General features: G+C 37.2%; 1 protein-coding gene across 3 annotated transcripts in view; it reads right to left on the bottom strand.

Annotated features, from left to right (window-relative positions):
• STXBP1 (syntaxin binding protein 1) overlaps nt 1–17,910 on the bottom strand; it is a 96,117-nt gene extending 78,207 nt beyond the window's left edge. For 2 of the 3 annotated variants that reach the window (XM_074293692.1, XM_074293691.1), the window contains exon 1: nt 17,741–17,909. In XM_074293692.1, coding sequence (XP_074149793.1) covers nt 17,741–17,777 — 37 coding nt within the window. In that variant the 5' untranslated portion in view covers nt 17,778–17,909. Of the gene's footprint in view, nt 1–17,740 lie in introns of all 3 variants that reach the window. The other variant, XM_074293693.1, reaches the window with a different exon arrangement.
• Nucleotides 17,911–21,677: the final 3,767 nt, after the last annotated feature.

Here is a 21,677-nt window from a genome sequence, read left to right as displayed (position 1 = left end):
CACATATATTGTATCTAGGTTTTATTGTAACACATGTAAAATGTATGGGATTACCTGCCATGGGGGGAGGGAGTGGAGGGAGGGAGGGGATAATTTGGAAAAATGAATAAAATAAAAAAAAAGAGGATCACTTGTATTCTGATGGAAGTGGATATCTTCAACATAAAGAAGATCCAACTCACTTCCAGTTGATCAATGATGGACAGAAACAACTACACCCAGAGAAGGAACACTGGGAAGGGAATGTAAATTGTTTGCATTTTTGTTTTTCTTCCCAGGTTACTTATACCTTCGGAATTCAATACTTAACGTGCAACAAGAAAATTGGATTTACACACATATATTGTATCTAGGTTATACTGTAACACATGTAAAATGTATGGGATTGCCTGTCATCTAGGGGAGGGAGTAGAGGGAGGGAGGGGATAATTTGGAAAAATGAATACAAGGGATAATGTTATAAAAAAATTACTCATACATATATACTGTCAAAAAAAATTATAATTATAAAATTAAAAAAATAAATTATAAAAAAAAAAGAGGATCACTGAAAATTTTTGAGTAGTAGGCTTACATTGTTAGATTTGTGTTTTAGGAATATCTTGCTTATTAGCCACAAATAAGATGGAGCATAGAGGAGAAAGAATGGAAACAGGGGAGACCTATATATAAGGAGGCAACTGCAATAATTCAAGTAAAGAGGTGATGAAAGCCTAAACTAGAGTAAAGGCTTTGTGAACAGAAAGATAGGGAGAGATGAAAGAGATACTGGAGAGAGAGAATGATTAAGATTCAACAACTGATTAGAAATGGAGGACAAAGGAAATCGAAGAATCAAGTATCACTCCAAGATTGAAAATCTGACAATTTTAAGATTGGTGATGCCTTTAAAAAGAAACAGTAAAATGTAGAGGAACGATGGATTTGGGGGGGAAATATTAGTTCCAATTTTGGATACAATGAGTTTGAGTTACCTACTAGACATCTAGGTAAAGCTATCTAGAGTAACTTGGTAACACACTCAACAAGAATATAATAGAGATACTGGGGCTGGATATAAAGATCTTATATCCTTATTTACAGATACAATGCACAGGAGATGATCATACTGGCTTCCTGGCTGTTCCATAAATAAGATATTCCATCTCTCATCCCTGAGATTCTCTTTGGCTGTCCCTAATGACTGGAATGCTCTATCTACTAAACTCTACCTACTAATTTCTTTGACTTCCTTAAGTTCCAACTAAAACTTCACTTTTTACAGAAGTCTTCTCTAGCCCTCTTAATTCCAATACCTTCCCTCTGTCAATGTTAGCCTGCTTTACATATATTTGTTTGTTTGCGGTCTCTCCCATTAGAGTGGCAACTCCTTAAAAGCAAAAATTGTCTTAACTCTTTTTGTATCTTCATTGCTTAGCACAGAGCCTGGCACAAAGTAGGAGTTTAATAAATTTGAGTGACTGATTAAATCACCACCAAGGAAAACATAAATAGGAGGACCCAGAGTCTTGAAGGAGGCCTACACTTAGTGAGGGAAAAGATTATGATACAACAAAGGAAACTGACAAAGAATGGTAAAGCAAAGACAATCTTGAACCTTGAATCCGTGAATCTCCCTTTTTTTCCCAATCACTTTGTTTAGCTTTACTTCCCTCTCTTCACAGCCTTGACCTTAAAGAATTCTCAACAATTAATAACTGTTTCACCTTTGAATGCTCTATAGTCCTTCTAATGTTCCTGCCCTATTAACTGCCAACTCTGGTTCATCTCTCACCATCTGCCTTTCTTAGCACCATCAAGTACTGCTGGAAGTAGTCATAAACTTAGGTTTGGTCTATAACATGTTCATGCTATTTGATCTCAATTGTGCCTTCACCAGTTACATAGTAATTCTATTTATCTTCAAGCTCCCAAACTCCTTATTTTAGCAGATGACCTTGATTTCTATTTTCCCGGGAAGAATGAAAGTCATTGGGCACATGCTTCATCATCTTTCTCCTCCACACCTCAAAATACTCTTTTCACCTATCTTCTTTTCATCAGTCTCAAAAGATAAGCTGTCCCTCCCTCTTAGTAAGGCAAAGTCCTCCATACATTTCTTCCCAACTCCCAAAGGACTTTGTTCCACTGAAATTTTCTTCTTTATCTTCAATTGCTTCCTCTATTCTCTACATACTCAGCCATCACCAACTATAAAAACTTCCACTGATACCCTCTTAATCTATCACCACTCTTCCTTCTTCTATTATACATCACTAAATTAGAAATATTTCCACATGTGGAATTTCTATCTGTGAAGGATTTTAGAACTCAGATAATTCCACACCTCATTTCACAAATAAGAAAGAAGCAAGCTCAGAGAAGTAAACTAATTCACCCAAGGTCAATCTAGCGTCTTATGCCACCACTCTACTGAAAGAATTGTGTTCAAGGCCACAAACAATCTATTAATTGTGAAACCCAATAGTCTTTTCAATTTAATAAGCACTTGCTGAGTATCTAATAAGAAATAAGGCACTGTTCTGGGCACTGGTATATAAAGACACAGTCCCTGACCTTTAGGAGCTTTCATTCTCCAGAAATAAATACACACACACACACACACACACACACACACACCCTAGGAAAAATTAAAAGCAGAAGTCAGAAAGGAGAATATGCCAGTTTAAAGAACAGCCTTGCAACCCCATAAAGGCAAGAGAAGGAATGTCATATGCAGTAAATAGCAAGTAGTCCCCAATTTAGCTGGAAATATAAAGTCCATGAGAGGGGATAAAATGAAATCAATCTTGAAAAGCTGATTGGGGTTGAATTGTAAAGAGTTTTAAATGCCATAGAAGACTATATTTTATCCTAAGGATAACAGGAAGCTACTTGAGCAGGAGAGTGATACAATCATTATCTATGTTTTAAAAATATCAATTTGGAAGCTCTGTGGATGAATTGGTTGGTGAGGAGAAAGTATAAATACAGAGAGACCAATTAGAAGGCTATTTTGAAAGTCTAAGCAAGAACGTGTATGAGCCACATCAAATTTCCTATTGGCTCAAGTAAAGGAGAAGGGAAGGAAGAAGGGAGGTAATTTAGAACTCAAAAAAAAAAAAAAAAAAAATATATATATATATATATATATATTTTTTTTTTTTTTTTTTTTTTGAGGCTGGGGTTAAGTGACTTGCCCAGGGTCACACAGCTAGGAAGTGTTAAGTGTCTGAGACCACATTTGAACTCAGATCCACTGCGCCACCTCACTGCCCCTAGAACTCAAAATTTTTAAAAAACTAATGTTTGAAAGTGTTTTTACGTGAAATTTGGGGAAAATAAAATAGTATTTATTTTTTTTAAAAGTCTAGGCAAGAAAACTAAGGTAGTATTTATGTGAATTAAAAAAGAAGAAACAAATACTGTGGAGGCAGAGTCAACAAATACATAAATTAATTAGGTATGGAAAAGAGGCAGTTCTGGAAGAGTGAAAGATGACTCTGATGTTGAAAACCTAGAAAGACGATAAGGCTCCAATAAAAATACATACATAAGAGGGATGAAAGGAAAAAAGAACGGTGTAAGACAAAGAATAAGAAATTGTGGATAAAACTATCACTTGGAAAATGCCTGAATAAGTTATAGTATATGAATGTGATGAAAACTGTTCTATAAGAAATGATGAGCAGGCAGATTTCAGAAAAGTCTGGAGAGACTTTCATAAACTGATGCTGAGTGAAATGAGCAGAACTAAGAAAATGCTGTACACAGTAACAACAACAATAATGATGAAATATGTCAGACTTAGCTCTTCTCAGCAATATAATGACCCAAGACAATTTCAAAAGACTCATAATGGAAAATGCTATTCACATCTAGAGAAAGAATTATGGAATCTGAATGCAGACTGGAACCCAGTATTTTTTTACTTTCTGTCTTTTCATTCTCATGTTTTTTCCCTTTTGTTCTGATTTTTTTTTCATAATGTAACATGGAAAAATGTTTAACATAATTGTACATGTATAACCTATATCGGACTGCTTGCTGTCTTGGGGAAGCTTGTAGAAGATGGAGTTTTAGTTAAGACTTAAGGAAACCTTACATGTGAATTCTACCAAACATTTAAAGAACAACTAACTCCAATGCTATATAAACTATTTGAAAAAATAGGGAATGAAGGAGTCCTACCAAATTCCTTGTATGGCACAGACATGGTACTGATACCTAAACCAGGTAGATCGAAAACTGAGAAAGAAAACTATAGACCAATTTCCTTAATGAATATTGATGATAAAATCTTAAATAAAATATTAGCAAAAAGACTTCAGAAAATCATCCCCAGGATAATACACTATGGGATTTATACCAGGAATGCAGGGCTGGTTTAATATTAGGAAAACTATTAGTATAATTGACCATATTAATAATCAAATTAATAAAAACCATATGATCATCTCAATAGCTGCAGAAAAAGCATCTGATAAAATCCAACATCCATTCCTACTAAAAACGCTTGAGAGTATAGGAATAAATGGACTATTCCTTAAAGTAATAACGAGCATATATTTAAAACCTTCAGTAAACATCTTATGTAATGACGATAAACTAGAACCTTTCCCTGTAAGATCAGGAGTGAAACAAGGTTACCCACTATCACCATTACCATTCAATATAGTACTAGAAACTCTAGCCTTGGCAATAAGAGCCGAGAAAGAGATTCAAGGAATTAGAGTAGGAAAGGAAGAAATCAAATTATCACTCTTTGCAGATGACATGATGGTATACTTAGAGAACCCCAAAGACTCTGCTAAAAAGCTATTAGAAATAATTCAGAATTTTAGCAAAGTTGCAGGATACAAAATAAATCCACATAAATCCTCAGAATTTTTATACATTACCAACACAATCCAACAGCAAGAGATACAAAGAGAAATTCCATTCAAAATAACAGTTGATAGTATAAAATATTTGGGAATATATCTACCAAAGGAGAGTCAGGAATTATATGAGCAAAATTACGAAACACTTGCCACAAAAATAAAGTCAGATTTAAAAAATTGGAAAGACATTCAGTGCTCTTGGAATATAATTAAGATGACAATACTCCCTAAACTAATCTATTTATTTAGTGCTATACCAATCAGACTCCCAAGAAACTATTTTAATGACCTAGAAAAAAATAACAACAGAATTCATATGGAACAACAAAAGGTAGAGAATTTCAAGGGAAGTAATGAAAAAAAAATTAAATGAAGGTGGTCTAGCTGTACCTGATCTAGAACTATATTATAAAGCAACAGTCACCAAAATCATTTGGTATTGGCTAAGACTAGTTGATCAGTGGCATAGGTTAGGTTCACAGGGCAAGATAGTGAATAAAAATAGCAATTTAGTGTTTGACAAACCCAAAGATCCCAAATTTTGGGATAAGAATTCATTATTTGACAAAAACTGCTGGGAAAACTGGAAAATAGTATGGCAGAAACTAGGCACAGACCCACATTTAACACCCCATACTAAGATAAGATCAAAATGGGTCCAAGATTTAGGCATAAAGAACGAAATCATAAATAAATTGGAGGAACATGGGATGGTTTACCTCTCAGACTTGTGGAGGAGGAAGGAGTTTGTGTCCAAGGGAGAACTAGAGACCATTATTGATCACAAAATAGAAAATTTTGATTACATCAAATTAAAAAGTTTCTGCACAAGCAAAACTAATGCAAACAAGATTAGAAGGGAAGTAACAAATTGGGAAAACATTTTTACAGTTAACGGTTCTGATAAAGGCTTCATCTCCAAAATATATAGATAATTGACTTTAATTTATAAGAAATCAAGCCATTCTCCAATTGATAAATGGTCAAAGGATATGAACAGACAATTTTCAGATGATGAAACTGAAACTATTTCCACTCATATGAAAGTGTTCCAAATCACTATTGATCAGAGAAATGCAAATTAAGACAACTCTGAGATACCACTACACATCTGTCAGATAGGCTAAGATCACAGGAACAAATAACGATGAATGTTGGAGGGGCTGTGAGAAAACTGGGACACTGATGCATTGTTGGTGGAGTTGTGAAAGAATCCAACCATTCTGGAGAGCAATCTGGAATTATGCCCAAAAAGTTATCAAAATGTGCATACCCTTTGACCCAGCTGTACTACTACTGGGCTTATATCCCAAGGAAATACTAAAGAAGGGAAAGGGACCTGTATGTGCCAAAATGTTTGTGGCAGCCCTTTTCATAGTGGCTAGAAACTGGAAAATGAATGGATGTCCATCAATTGGAGAATGGTTGGGTAAATTATGGTATATGAATGTTATGGAATATTATTGTTCGGTAAGAAATGACCAACAGGAGGAATACAGAGAGGCTTGGAGAGACTTACATCAACTGATGCTGAGTGAAACGAGCAGAACTAGGGGATCACTATACACTTCACCATATGATACTATATGAGGATGTATTCTGATGGAAGTGGATATCTTCAACATAGAGAAGAGCTAATCCAATTCCAATTGATCAATGATGAACAGAATCAGCTACATCCAGAAAAGGAACACTGGGAAATGAGTGTAAACTGTGAGCATTGTTTTTTTGTTTTGTTTTGTTTTTGTTTTTTTGTTTTTTGGGTTTCTCTTCCCAGATTATTTTTACCTTGCGAATACAATCCTTCCTTTGCAACAACAACAACAACAAAATTCGGTTCTGCACATATATATTGTACCTAAGATATACTATAAGATATTTAATATGTATGGGAATGCCTGCCATCTAGGGGAGGAGGTGGAGGGAAGGAGGGGAAAAACTCAGAACAGAAGGGAGTAAAAGGGATAATGTTGTAAAAAAAAAAAAAATTACCTATGCATATGTACTGTCAAAGAAAATGTTATAATTATAAAAATTAATTTTAAAAATTAGATATATATATATATATGTACATATATATGTATATATAATTGGAAGAAAAAAGACTTAAGGAAACCAAAAATATTAGTATGGATAGTTGAGGAGAAAGCATTCTAGACATGGGGGACAACCAGAGAGCATGCCGAGTGCTCAGAGTTGAAGTATCTTATTCGTGAAACAGCCAAAAGGCCAGTGCCACTGGGAGTGAAGAATACATGTGAGGTAGTAAGTTATAAGAAGATTGTAAAGGTAATAGGAGATTAGGTTATGAAGGGCTTTAAGTCCAATAGAGCATTTTATATTTGATCTTGGAGGCCATATGGAGCCACTAGAATTAACTGAGTAGAAGGGTGATATGATCAAACTTGTACTTGAGGAAAATCATTTTAGTGGCTAAATGGAAGATGAAGCAGGAAGAAACTTGAGGCAGGATCCACAAGTAGGCTAAAGGTGATGAAGGTCTACCTTAGAATGGCGTCAATGACAGAGAAGAGAAGGGGGTATATTTGAGAGAAGCTGCAATGATGAAATCAACTGGCTTTGGCAACAGATTGGATGAAAGATCAGAGATAGTGAAGAGTCCAGGATAACTCTTAGGTTGTGAGTCTGAAAGGCTGGAAAGATGGTGTTGCTCTCTACAATAATAGGAAAGTAGGAGACAAGGAATGTTTAAGGAGAAAGATAATGAGTTCCATTTTAGACAAAGTGAGAAAACAGAGTAGACTTACTTTTCTTTCTGGTCCAGTTTTGTTGGGAGCATCAGAGAAGAAACACCCAGTACTTGGTACTTTTCTTAGTCTTCATTCTCCTTGACCATTCTGCTGTATTTAATATTACTGACTACAATTTCAGTACGTCAATTTTATTCAACAAACATAATTTTCTAATAATTATCATTTATTACTACCAGGATCTGGACAGGATGATTAATATGGATGAAGTAGCTCTCAAAGAAGAAGTTGCTAAGTGACAAAGAAGATAAATCAATCACTCACCAGCCATTTATTAACTATATACTATGGTCTAGGCATTGTGTTAAGCCAATATAAGCTAGCTATACAAAAGGAGTCAAAGAACAGTCCCTGCCATCAAGGAACTTATAATCTAGTAAGGGACTCATCACCAAGTAAACAAATAACTATAATTTATTACTATGTGCAAAGCATTGTGCTGGTAGCTGAGGATACAATGATAAAAACAAGCCAATCTCAGTCCTTACATTCTCTTTTGCAGACACAATAGTATCACAAAAGCCTTGAAGGAAAACAGACTCTTAGAGGAAGAAATGTATGTATATGTAAGTATAAATTTAAGTATGAGGAATAGTTTGCCTAAGTATAAGAAGGTAGAAGGTAAAGTGAAGAGTTCAGGGAATGACTAGTCATAGAGTTTAGCTGGAATGAAATGTTCATAAAGGGGTATTATTTGAAATAAGGTTGAGAAGTAAATGGTCAGTGTGGAAATGGCTTTTTGATATTCTTTCCTTTTTTGAATTCCCTAACACTTAACTCCTAACTGTCAAACTATTACTTTCAATTTCCTTTTTCTGGTCTTTCATCTTCTTTCCAGTTCCTTAATGCAGGTATCTTCTTCAAGGCTTGAATTAGACCCTTTTTTTTATCTCCCTCTATATTTACGAGGGGCAGAATGGCATAGTAGATAGAATGCTAGATTCAGATCAGTTAGACCCTCAGTCCAAATTCCACCTCTGACACCAACTATGTTTCACTGAGGTTCCTTAAATCTTCCTGGGCTTTAGTTTCCTCATCTGTAAATTGGGATGATAATTTATTTAATTATCTTAAGGGCTTACTGATGAGTAAATGATGAAATAAGGATTGTGTAAAGTGCTTTGCAAACCTTAAAGTCTTAGATAAATGTCTACCTGACTTCAACTCTGATTTCAAATATAACATGAAGGAAGAGGACTCTCAAATCTACATTTGAAGTGTAAATCCTGTGAAATACACTTCTACATTTCTAACTGCTTACCAACATTTCCACTGGGATGTCCCACAAACATCTCAAACTCAAAATATACAAAATTGATCACATCATCTTTCCCCACAACCTACTCTAATCCTTAATTCTATCAATGGCATCAACATCCTCACCAAGACCCAAAATTTTAAATGACTCTTTCCTCTATTAAACCCACTTAACACAATAAGTTACCAAGTTTTATTAATTCTACTTCATAGACTCTTGCAAATGCTCCTTCCTATTCACTTGCAGCTACTAGCTTAATTCCTCTTGAGAAACCTCTTTAAATAGCTTCTTCAGTGGACTCTCTGATTCTACTATTCTCCCTCTCCAATGGAGTCACTGCTTCCATCATATTTCCAATGTGAAACCTGTCTATATTCCTCCCCTTCTCAAAAGCCTTTAAGAGTTCTCGATTATTTATGAAATAAAATATAAACTCCTTTGCCAGGCAGTTAATATCCTCCACAATAATGCCAACCTAATTTTACTTATTGATTTCAATTTACCTATACTTCTTTTCATGCCATCTGTATTGCAGGAAACCAAAAAAAATTTTTGTTCCAGATTTGTTCTTCCCTCTTCACATTTCTACACATTTGTGCAACCTATCCACCTCTTTTCCCTCTAAACAGTATATTTATTATTTAGCTGGCAAAACCCTCAAACTAAATTGCATAATACCTTGTAAAATCCTCACCAAAGCTATCCCTCCTATATACTATTTTGTTGATTCCATAAAGCCCAAGATTTCCACCTTAATTCTCCTTAGTCCAGGGGTCAAAAAAGGTTCCTGTAATACAGTTACTCTGAACATAGACAGGAGCATTTATCTCAAACTGCTTTGACATACATTGTTTTTATTGATTCTCATCATTCCTGAAACTGTGATAAAAGTCTGGCATAAATCTCATTCAAATGGTTAGTCATTTGCCAATCAAATTACAGGTCAAAAGCAGACAAGATTAGGAAGGCCACACAGCCTATACTAGCCTCATATGCTTTCCCATCTACCCTCCTTGTCACAAAAAGAATTCAAGTTCTTTGAACATCTTAGTTCAAGTTAAGTACTAGGTAACATAATAGAGAACAGCACTGGACTTGGAATCAGGAAGACTCATATTCATGAGTTCAAATCTGACCTCAGATACTTACTAGAGGTCACTAGTGTAATCTTGAGCAAGTCACTTAACTGTTGGCCTCAGTTCCTCTTTTGAAAAATGAGCCAAAGAAAGGGAATGGCAAACCACTTTAGTATCATAGTACTAAAAAAAATCTCAAAATGAGATCATGGAGAATCAGAAACAACTGAATAACAACAAAGTTCAAGTTAAATGTTTAGATGAAAGACGTTTTATAGATTTATGAAGCTAGGAACAACATCAATTGATCTAAGTATGAAAAATGCTCTTATCAGGATATACCCCTAAAAGGAAATTAAAATTGGAAATTTAATTTTACCTTTCTGTCAAATTGAAAACATTTTCCCATACATTACTCTAAACCATGGGATTTTAACGTGGGGGTCTATGAATTTTAAAATATATTTTGATAATAATTCAGTATGATTGGTTTCCTTTATAATCCTATGTATTTAAAAACATTATTCTGAGAAGTGATTCATAAGTTTCATTAGACTACGAAAAAGACCGTAAAAAAGACCCATCCATGGTGATATTATCATACTTAATAAGTATAGGAATGAGCTGGGGGTGGAGTTGTTCCAGCCCAATTTGGAACAATATCCAAAATGGTGCTAAACCATGCATACCCTTTGAACCAGGACCTGTTACTAGGCCTATATCCCAAAAAGATAAAAGAGAGAGGAAAAGAATCACATATACAAAAATATTTAACACAGCTTTTTGTAGTGTTAAAGAAATTGGAAACTGAGAAATTGTCCATCAATTTGAGAAAGGCTAAAATAGTTTTTGTATATGAAGGGGATGGAATATTCTTATTCTATAAGAAATGATGAAGTAAATGCTTTCAGAAAAATCTGGGAAGACATATAAATTGATGCAAAGTGAAGTGAGCAGAACAAGGAGAAAAATGAATTTACAATAATATTGCAAGAATCAACAATTCTGAATGACTGGAATTCAGATCAATGCAATGAACAGCCACAATTTCAAAGAGCTGATGATGAAATATACTATATGTCTTCCTGATGAAGAAATAATAGACTCGGAACAACATCAAAGCATTTTCCTTTTCCTTCTTTTTTTCTGACACAGCTAATATGGGAATTGGTTTTACATGATTATGCATATTTGTAAGTCTTTGTTTTTTTCTGTCTTCTCAACAGGTAAGGAAGAGACAAGGGGAGGGGGGAAATTTGAAATTCTGAAAATAAAACTGAATTTAAAAAATCAATTATATCTGGTATAGGTATGTGTATGAAAAGGTAGTAAATTTGTTCTATTTGGCCCAGACAGCAGAACCAAGAGCAATGGGGTTTATGTTGCAAAGAGGTAAATTAGGTTTGATGTCAGGAAAAACTTCATAAAAATTATATTTGTCCAGAAGGTTCTCTCTCAACAGAGTTCCCTGTCCTTATAGGTCTTCAAGCACACGCTGGACCACCATTAAATGGTTATGTTGTAGTGAAGGATTTCTTTCATGTATAGGTTGTAGAGAGAGCTGCTGAGTTCTTTTCCAATTCTCAAATTTTATGATTTTTGGCTTCTATGGCATATAGCACCCATTCAAATAGTTAATTTGTAATACTTTGTAACCACAAAAGTTATTATAAGATTGAGTTATAATACATTCAAACAGCATGATGAAAAAAGGAAAGGACATTAGGATACATAAGAAAGATACAACAGTCAGCAGAGTCAGGCACTCTGGTTTCTATTCCTAGCCCTACCACTGACTCACTGATGACATTGGGTAAGTCACCATCTCTTATATTTCATTTTGTTTCTGTTAACTAAGAATAACTTGTACCTAGGAAATTTAATGTCCTCTAAATCCTGTCTGACCCTGTCTTACTCTCAATAAGGGTAAAATTTTACTTAAAAAAAATTAAAACGTAAGCTTTTAATCCCCTAATACAAAACTCCAACCTGACCTTTTCTGGTGTACCATTTAAAATATACATCAACATGCAAAACCCTTTTTAAAAAAGCATTAGCTCATGCATTTACACTTTAAAATGCCCAGGTAATACCAACCCTCAACTTTGAATTTCCCAAGTGCTTCAAAAAAAATTTTTGCATGTGAGGTTAATAGCAATACCTTTCTCTTTTGCCGTTGAATTCCTTCTAATTTTTTAGACCCACAATCTGGATTCTCCAGCCAGAAAACCTTCTGCTGATTTCTGTTAGCAACCTTCCCTTTCAGAACTCTGGTGGCATTATTTGTAACTCTTTAATGCATTTCTCATTTAATACTGTGTGTTCTAGTTATCAGTATTTATGGTTTACTACCCTGCTAAACTGAAATGTCCTTTTGAACAGAATTTTGTCTCATCTAAATTTTTCTATCCCCTCAGAATCTCATTTGCAGTACTCAGAAGAAGCTTAATACACATTTCTTGATTTTTATCATTAAAATTTTAATCATTAAATAGATGATACCATATGTGCATATTCTTCTATATGTTTATATGTATATATGCATATGCACTTATCTGCTAACAAAACCACTAAAATTAATCAATGGCAATCTGCTTCTTCAAAGAGTCTCTATCTTTTTTTCCTTTTGTTTTTTTTTTTGTCCTAAAGAATCATTTAAAAATGATTTGCAACTCTCATTGAAAGTTAATGTAAATGCAAGATAAATTTTTTCATTCAATTTCCATCACACATACTGAAATACTATTTACATATAAAGTTTTAAAAGACATTGCTTTTAAACTGTGCTGAGAAGGATTTATTTTAATCCCTAAGGAAGTATAACATGGCTAAAAGCCTGAAGAACATAAGCATCTTCCAAAGAGATACAGAAATAACAATCACTTAAACTTCATGCTATTATATTAAAAGTTTTGGGGAAATGGGGGGAATGATTAGGATAAAACTAGCTTTCTCTTCCTCACAATAAGAAAGGTTACTAACTTTCAAAAATAAGCCAAGAACAAAAACAATTTAGAATATGAAGGCACATGAAAAAAATATTTAAAGAAATGAAAAACTAATGCATAAAAATGATGAAAACTATACAGACTGATAAAATCACAACAGAAAAGCATGCAAACTATTCAAGTGTGAAGAATATCAATTAAAATTTAAAGAAAGAAATTTAGGAACACAATATAGTTTACTGACCTAGAAAAATAACAGTATGATTTTTAGGGGAGAAGAGGAGAGTATTGAGTCTGGAATGAGGAAAACCTGAGTTCAAATCCTTAGACACAACTACTCTGTGAACCTGGGCAAGTCTCAAATCTCTAGGCAGCCTCACCTTCTTCAAAAGTAAAATGAGAATAATCAAACACCTACCTCTTAGAGTTAATATGAGGATCAAATGAGATGGTATTTTTACAGCACTTAGCACCATACATCATATAAAACTAGCATTTAATATGCTCCTTCCTTCCTTCTTCCCTCCCTCCCCTCCCTTCCTGAGGTACAGGAATACCTGACAATAGAATGTTTAATGGTTAGGAAAAAAAACTTGTGCCGTGGTTCTCAACTTTTAAGTATAAGGACCTCTCATATTTTCTGATGTCTAAAAATTTCAAAGAGCCCATAAGAAGTTGCACAATTAGTATCCATTGAAAAAATACACGACAATAAGTTACTATGAATTCAGTAACACTTTCAAATGAATTTTTATTTTGTTAATCACAATAGTACTTATGCACATTTAAAAATAATACACAAATACATAAGAGACATTTATCTGGTGTACAAAAGACATGTGTGTTTATTCATGGATTCACATATGGTTTCATGGATCCTTCACAGCAATTTTGAAGGCCCTCAGGCGTTTAAAGGATAAGGAAATAACAAGAAAGTAAGAAGATATTATATTGAGTGTATATGAAATAAAATGAGGGCTCATAAAGAATATTTTAACATAAGATCAAAAGTACGTGGGACTTATGATACTGTGGGACTGATGCAGCAATGAATACATTTGAAACAAGACCAATGATATAAAATAATTTTCTAAAAGGACAGAATATGAAATCATGAGAAAAAGACTTATAAAAGGAGAGTGAAGAAAATATAGTAAGCAGAAAAATCTGAAAAAACAGGTAAGACAAACTTAGTTGTTTGACATTTCAGTTTTCATTATTAATCTTCTTAACTGTATAAAAAATAGACCTGTTAAGAAAATAGTAATTCAATACAAATTGTATATCTTGGTATACTTTAAATCATAGGTACTTTCTGGAGCGGCATGTAAATTTTTATTAAAGATACACTGTAAAAATAAGGATTAATTGCTCTCTTTCTGAGAGCCAAAGAGGCTTTTAGCCTCAATTTTCCCTCTTATCTCTATAGTTCTATGGGCTTTAAGCTTCTATAAAACAGATACATTTTCAGTATCTGAATTCCACAACTATGTTCTCTCAGTTGCAAACAAAAAGTAGGTGATTATTGTATAATATGAAGGGGGGTAACTAGCAACTATGAAATAAAATGTAATATACTTAAACACCATCATAAAAAATATTTTAACAACACCCACATAACTTCAGGACCACTTTATCCCACCTCCTAGGTAACATCATTAGTCTCCATGCTAGAGTTATTCCGATTTTTGTTCCTTACTAGCTACTAAATGCCCCATAACACTTTTCCCTAAAATGCTGGTCCTGTGAAATCAACTAAAAAGTTAGGTGAAATATACCTAACTATCTTGGAGTCTTCATGTCCTTCTAACACACTGACATGAAAAACAGGTGAAATGAGTTAAGCTCCAATCTTCAAGACAGATTGTGATTAAAATGTTTTTTATTAACAGATCTGTCTCAGAGAAATTTCAACTTTTTCATTTGCTCACATGTTATTCCTACAAGGAAAACTGTAAGGATTATTATCTGTTTTTCAGAGGAAAAGTACAGCCTCAAAGAAATTATATAACTCAGTCACACATTCAATTTATAGTTAGTTTATAGATAATGAGAAGCATCTAAATTATTTATGTGGAAATTGGGGCCCAAATAGAGGCATAATCTACATTCCAAGGTCATATAGCTAGGATGCAGAAGAACCAGGATTAAAACCTATTTCTTATACTTACAAATTCTAAACTCAATTGACTATACCAAGTTAGTAGAACTAAGAATGGAACCCAAGTATCCAAGCTTCCAATCTATTTGCATACTGTTCACTCATCATTTTGTCCAGTTTTCCACTAATTTTGGTTAGATCTGGAATTACTGCCAAAGAAGAAATCTTATCTCAGAGAAATATTGTTAATTATGTGTTTGTTTTCATTTCAGACTTCTCTTTCTAGAATCAAAATAAGTAGTCAACTTGACCATGAAGGGAAGCCAAAATTTACAAATATTATCATGTAAGGGGGAAAGAAATTTGTCAAAATCTAACTCATCTGTTATACTGAAGAGGACTGACATGTATATACATCCATTTACTCACTTACTAAACAAAATATTATTTCATTTTTTGATTCACTGAAAAATGTATATGACTATTGGAAATTTTTTCTTCACATTTGTTTCAAAGGCTAAACAAAAAATTATGAAGAACTATATGGGAGCCATGACTAATGAACCTTTTAATTAAAGGGATGAAAAGATTGCTTTTAATGGTATTAGCAACTACAGTATTAGAACATCAACACTGACAGTAGATGAAATATAGTCTGCATTCTTTTATTATTTTCTAACAAATTTTTTTAAAAATACAGAAGTAGTGCATATAGTTTGAATTCGTCCATAGAACCCCAGAGAAAAGTTACTAAAATGTTAAAATTTATTAGCATTTTACAGAGTTGCATATTGAAATAAGTCACTAGACCTCCATGGGCCTTGAGAATTGAGAATTGAAATATAAAAGAATGAGAGAATTGGTCACTCTTAGCTATAATGTTAGATTTTACAAAAATAAACCTAATAGGGTATGTCTATATGTACAATCTTGGGTTTAAAGGAAAAGCAGAGTAGAAAGGAAAGAAAAAATATTAGTTATAATAAGAATTTCTGGTGGTTCAATTTGTCTTTAATTCACATTTCTAGTAATTAAGTATGGCAATTTAAAATACAGCATCAAATAATTTTGTGGAAGTAAATACGTATAATTGAAAAAGAAAACTAGAATAAAATATATAATCCACTGTACTGGTATTCATTTAAAATGAGGGGACCACATATGGAGAGAATCCCTAGAAAAGAAACACAGTCTTCCACCATTTTTGTCTCATTTCTTCTCTTTACAAAGTCACATCTCAGATTCCATTTCTCTGCACAGTTAGTGTTTGAGGCACAACATAATCCTTATCTGGTATCAAGACTAACAAAATGCTCTTCAAAACCTATTTTTCGACACACTTAAAAATATTTATCACCATGATACTGTGCCTTGCAGAACTGCTTTCCACTGTCACATATCACCAAAAATGCATAAGCCCCCCAAAACACTAAAAAGTTATCCTTCTCGGTCAAATAATCAGTGAAAAAGTCTATAATAAAGAAATTAATTTCTTCCACACAGCTGTGGTTGCCCTATCTACAATGGGTGGATTTGTCCAGTCTCTGACCTGCCAGAGAGACTGCAGACTGCAGATGCTCCCGTCAGCACTGCAAGAAAAAGCCACCAGAAAAGAGCCTCCCAGCTCCTCTCCTCCGGGAGCTAACGAAGGGTGAGGGCTCTGAAGAGGTGCCTTCCTTGATGCCGAAATAAGAGGAGAGGGCCTAGTTGTTTGGGGGGAGCCTTTTTTTTTTTTTCTGTTTCTCCGCGGTGCTAATCCCAGGTGGTTCCCTCTGCAGCCTCGCCAGAGATAACGGCAGGCTATTATATATGCCCCAGACCAGTGCAAGGGGAAGGAGGGGGAGGCTGCGACTGTGATCTCTCAGATCACGATTCCCCACTAATTTTTTTTTCTTTAGGAAACAGGAGGGAGGGGGTTAGAGGGAGAAGCATTTCGTCTTAGACGGGCTCGGAGGGGAGGATTTTCTCCCGGGAAGGAGGCTGGGAGAGAGACTGGGAGGGGACAGCGGGGGGATGGTGTCAGTCCGAGAAAAGCTCCGATACAAGGGACCTGGGAATCGCTGACACAGACACGAATGGCCGGGGCAGAGGCTGGGCGGATCCCAAGAGAGGCAGCGGAGAAACAGACACGAAGGGGAGGGGGGGCAGGAGGAGAGATGCTGTCGCCAGGAAAGCTCAGTGCACCGGGCTGGCAGGATTAGAGCGGAGAGGTCTCTTCCCCGGGCAGCGCGGACACGAGGGGGCAGGGAGGGAGGAGCTGACGCCCGGGTTTCTCCCGTGGAGACCAGCCACCTCTATTTTCAGCCACCTCAGCCGCGGGGCAGTTTTATAACGGGGACGCTCCCTGCTAAGCGCCACCCATCGCTCCCGCCGGAGCCAGCAGCACCGCAGGGCTGCTAAGAGCCGCTGCTCAGCAGACATCTCGGATGTCGGGATTCCACGGCTGCTCCGAGGGTCGTCCCCGCCCCCGCCTCAAATTCTACCCTAGCGCTCCTTTCCGACTGTCTCCACTATGGAAAAGGGAGGCGGGCCGGCGCAGCCGCAGTGCCCACCGCGCAGCATCCGAGGACCGAGCCCCCCGCCCCCGACTCTGCGGATTGACCCACTCCTTCGGTCCCCAGCCCCGTCCCGAGAAGAAGAGAAGAAAGAGCCACCCTTCCCACCCTCCGAGCCCCCGGCCTGTCTTGGAAATCGATGGAATAAAAGGGGGAGGGGCACTCTTACTTTCTCCGACCACCGCTTTGAGTCCAATGGGGGCCATGGCGGGGAGCTGGGGGACAGCGGGGAGCCGGCAGCCTGGGTCCCTCTTCACACGGTTCTAGCAGCAGCTGTAGCTGCGGAGATGATGACTCCAGCTCCGGCGGCGCGCTCAGCTGACTGAGGCGCCAGTGCCGCCCGGCAGGATCGGCGCGCGCAGGGGAGGCGACGCCACGCGCGTCACTCGCGCGCCTCCCAGCCAATCAGCGCGCCGCTTTGAGCCCGAGAGCCGGGGGATGCGGCTCGGCCCACCGCGGGGGAGGCGGGGGAGGAGGCGGGGGGAGGGGCGCGCAGGGCGGGGGCGGATCCCCATGGGGGGCGCGCGCCGCGGACCTGACGCCAAAGCGAGGCTACCTGGACCTCGGGCCTGAGCCTGAGAGGGCTCTCCGCAACCCCGGCCCCCCGCTTCCGCCCAGCCCGCCCTCCTCGTCTGCAGAGAATTGCTATTGCGGGGGAGGCAGCGGGGGTGAAGTCTCTGTGCTCCAGAGATGCGCACCCGCGCCTAGAGCCGCCACGGTACCGCAGTCGCAGCATCCCAATCCGTGCTCTGGACCAAAAGCCGCGCCGGAGCCCTCCGGGAGAAATCTCGGGGGTCGCGCCGCCTGACCTCGGAGGACGCTTCCAGCTGTCAGTCCCACGGTCCCTGGATCTCGCCTGATGAGCTCCGGAGCACGAGCAGAGCTTTGGTCCCGAGGTCTCTGACTCGGTCCAGTCATTTCTTATAATCGAAGGAAACCTTTTTAAAATGTTTATTCTGTGCTGGGTGCTGTTACAGGCACCCCCCCCTTCTATTATGTATTCCAGCTAGATTGACCTACTTGAGGTTTCCCCCAATGTGCACTGAAATCTTGCTCCTTGGCGCACACACACACACACACACACGACACACACACACACACCATATACACTCTCACACACACACACACGCACACTCCGGAATGCACGTACTTATCTCCTACCAGAAGCCTTCCCTGACCCCCTTTTTACCAGTGCTTGCTTCCTCTACTCCTCAGATTATGGGTGTATTTTATCTTTTTAAAAATTAGGTTCTCCTTGGAAGGATATCAGCTTCCTGAGGTCATCAGCCTTTTCATTTGTCTATCCCTAGTGCCAAGTACATCAGGTTGCATTGAGGAGCATTAAAAACGTTGTTGGATGATTTGGAATAGAAAGGCAAAAAGAAATCAGCTTGGCCGGGCGGGAGGCTGACCTACTTGGGAAGAAGGACCTGAATCTCACTCCCTGCTCCCCAGCCTGCTGCCTCCCCACGCTGCCCAATTCCACATTAACCTTCCTCATGAACCCTCCTACTCCACTTCCAGAGGGCATCTGACCTTGGCCTGTCTACAGTGTAAACATTTTTGCGGATGTGCCTTGTTTTGTTTATCATTTTATTCCGGTCTGCTCATCTGGAGAAGTACTGGTGGGAATAAAATGAGAAAATAAGTGGGAAAGGCCCATTGGAAAGTGAGCAAGTACCGTACACAGTTAACTTGGGGTGAGCTCCCAGAAGGCAAGTGAGGCCTATGTCTAAGAGATTCTCCCACCAGGAAAGACACGCAGTTAGGAGCTGGATGTTGATGAGAACGATGATTGATTATGCACCCCTTGAGAGAACACTGTTCTGTTAATACAGATCATCAGCTTTTAGGAGGAGATCAATAATGAGGTATTTGTAAGATACCATTTTTAATGTTCTAAGAAAATGCTAATGCTGTTCAAGTGAGACTAATAGTCAAAGATAAAGAATGAAGGTGAGGGCTTCCTTTTGTTTCTGAAGGAAAGAAAAGATGAATTGGGGCAGCTAGGTGGTGCAGTGGATAGAGTACCAGCCCTGAATTCAGGAGGACCATAGTTCAAATCTGGTCTCAGACATTTAACACTTCCTAGCTGTGTGACCCTGGGCAAGTCACTTAACCCCAGCCTCAGGGAAAAAAAAGAAAAGATGAATTAATTGGATCTACAGCTAAAATGGCACATGGACATCATCTTGTATAACCCCATAATTTTACACATGAAAAAAAACTAAGGTCCTGAGTAATAAAAGGCCTAGCCCAAGAACATACGTGTAAACAGGAAAATTAGCTCATAGGAGACATCTGGAGAAGTCCAAGATAGTTATTGAGTCCAACCCTCTTATTTTACAGACAAGAAAATCGAAGTCTAGCTTTGTCCAAGGGAAGTAAGAAACACAGCAGAATTTGAATTCAGCTCTCCAATTTCAACTATAGACTACTTCATTTAAGTGACAAAAAAGAGGAGACTGTCTCAGGTTCTAACTAATCTGAAACTGGCCTACCGTCCTCCCTACCTCCAGCTCTACCAAAACATCTCAGACTCCAATATCAGTATACTGCGTTTCTAACCCTTCTGAGGTTCAACTCATTGTGCCGATTCAATCCTTGGATCCTAAAAGGACACCGAGAGTATTCCAAATTTGTGGTAGTTAATAAACACATTAATAAATGTTAATAAAACATCACTGGGGACCAGGTTAAAGGCCACTGGATTTGCTTAACAGAAGTTTGCCGAAGCTGGGAAAGTGGTACATCATTTCTTTGATTCTTGATTTTATTCAAGTGAAAAGAGTCTTGAGGTTCAGAGATATGTATTCAAATACCATCTGTGACACTTTCTTGTGGTGTGTCTCTCTGAGCCTGTTTCTTCATTTGTAAAATCAGAAAAAAAATAATAATTACTCTTCCCACTTCACTGGTTTATTTTGGGGACAGTGTTTTTTAAACCTGTGTCAGACAGTATGTTAACAGACATTTATTAAACACTTACTTTGTGCCAGGCATCAAGCTAACTGCTGGAGATAGAAAGAAAAGTAAGAACATGGCCCCTGTCTTCAAAGAGCTCACATTAAATGGGGAAGACAACATGCAAACAATTATGAATACTTAAGATATAAATGAGGTAAATGGGAGATAATCTCAGCAAGAAGGCACTATCAGGAAGAGGGGAAAAGAGGTGAGAGATCAGGTGGAAAATCATTTTATTTTGGTGGAAATCAGGAAACTCTTTCAGAAGTCAGAACTCCAACTAAGTCTTTAAGTAAGCCAAGAAACAGAAGTAAGGAGAGAGAAAGAGAGAGCATTCTAGACATGGGTCAAAGCCTATATAATTGTAAGCTATTAATTTTAACTTACTCTGATTAGGCCCTCTTTCACCATGTTTAAAATGAATTGAATCAGACCATCCAGAAAGCTGTTCCAACTCAATGATTGAATTCTACAATTGAATCAATTCTATGATTAAATGGAATAAAATTGTCTAAAATAATTCCCCTGAATGTTCCTGATCAAAAGGTAGTTTATGTGACATCTTTGTATCAGAGATATTAAAGCACACTGCTGCCAGATTAATCTTCTTAATATGCCACTTTCATCAAGTTATTCCTTAGCTCAGAAATCTTCATTTGCTCTCTTTTGCCTAAAGAATCAAGTCTGATGATGGAAAATGCCAGAGAGAGAACCATGGAGACTGAATATGGATTCAAGCATAATATTTTCACCTTTTTTCTTTATTTGCTTTTTCTTTCTCTTGGTTTTTCCCTTTTTGTTCTGATTTTTCTTGTACAAGATAATAAATACATAAATATGTTTAAAAGGATTGCATATGTTTAATCTATATCAGATTGCTTGCACTCTTCAGGAGGATAGAGGTAAGGGAAAGAGGGAGAAAAATTTGAAACACTAAAGTCTTACAAACATGAATGTTGAAAACTATCTTTACATGTATTTGGAAAAATAAAATACTATTTAAAAAAAAGAATCAATACTGAGCATCTTGCCTTAACATTCAAGGTTTTCTATGCTCTGGCCCCAACCTTCTTTTCCAGATCAATTGCTGCAATTCACCATAAATACATATTTCCAAATATTCTCTGAAGGACTGGGGT

Source organism: Sminthopsis crassicaudata, chromosome 2 (genome assembly GCF_048593235.1).
Source record: "Sminthopsis crassicaudata isolate SCR6 chromosome 2, ASM4859323v1, whole genome shotgun sequence".
NCBI classification, from domain to species: Eukaryota; Metazoa; Chordata; class Mammalia; order Dasyuromorphia; family Dasyuridae; genus Sminthopsis; species Sminthopsis crassicaudata.
This window is presented reverse-complemented; position numbering and strand designations above follow the sequence as displayed.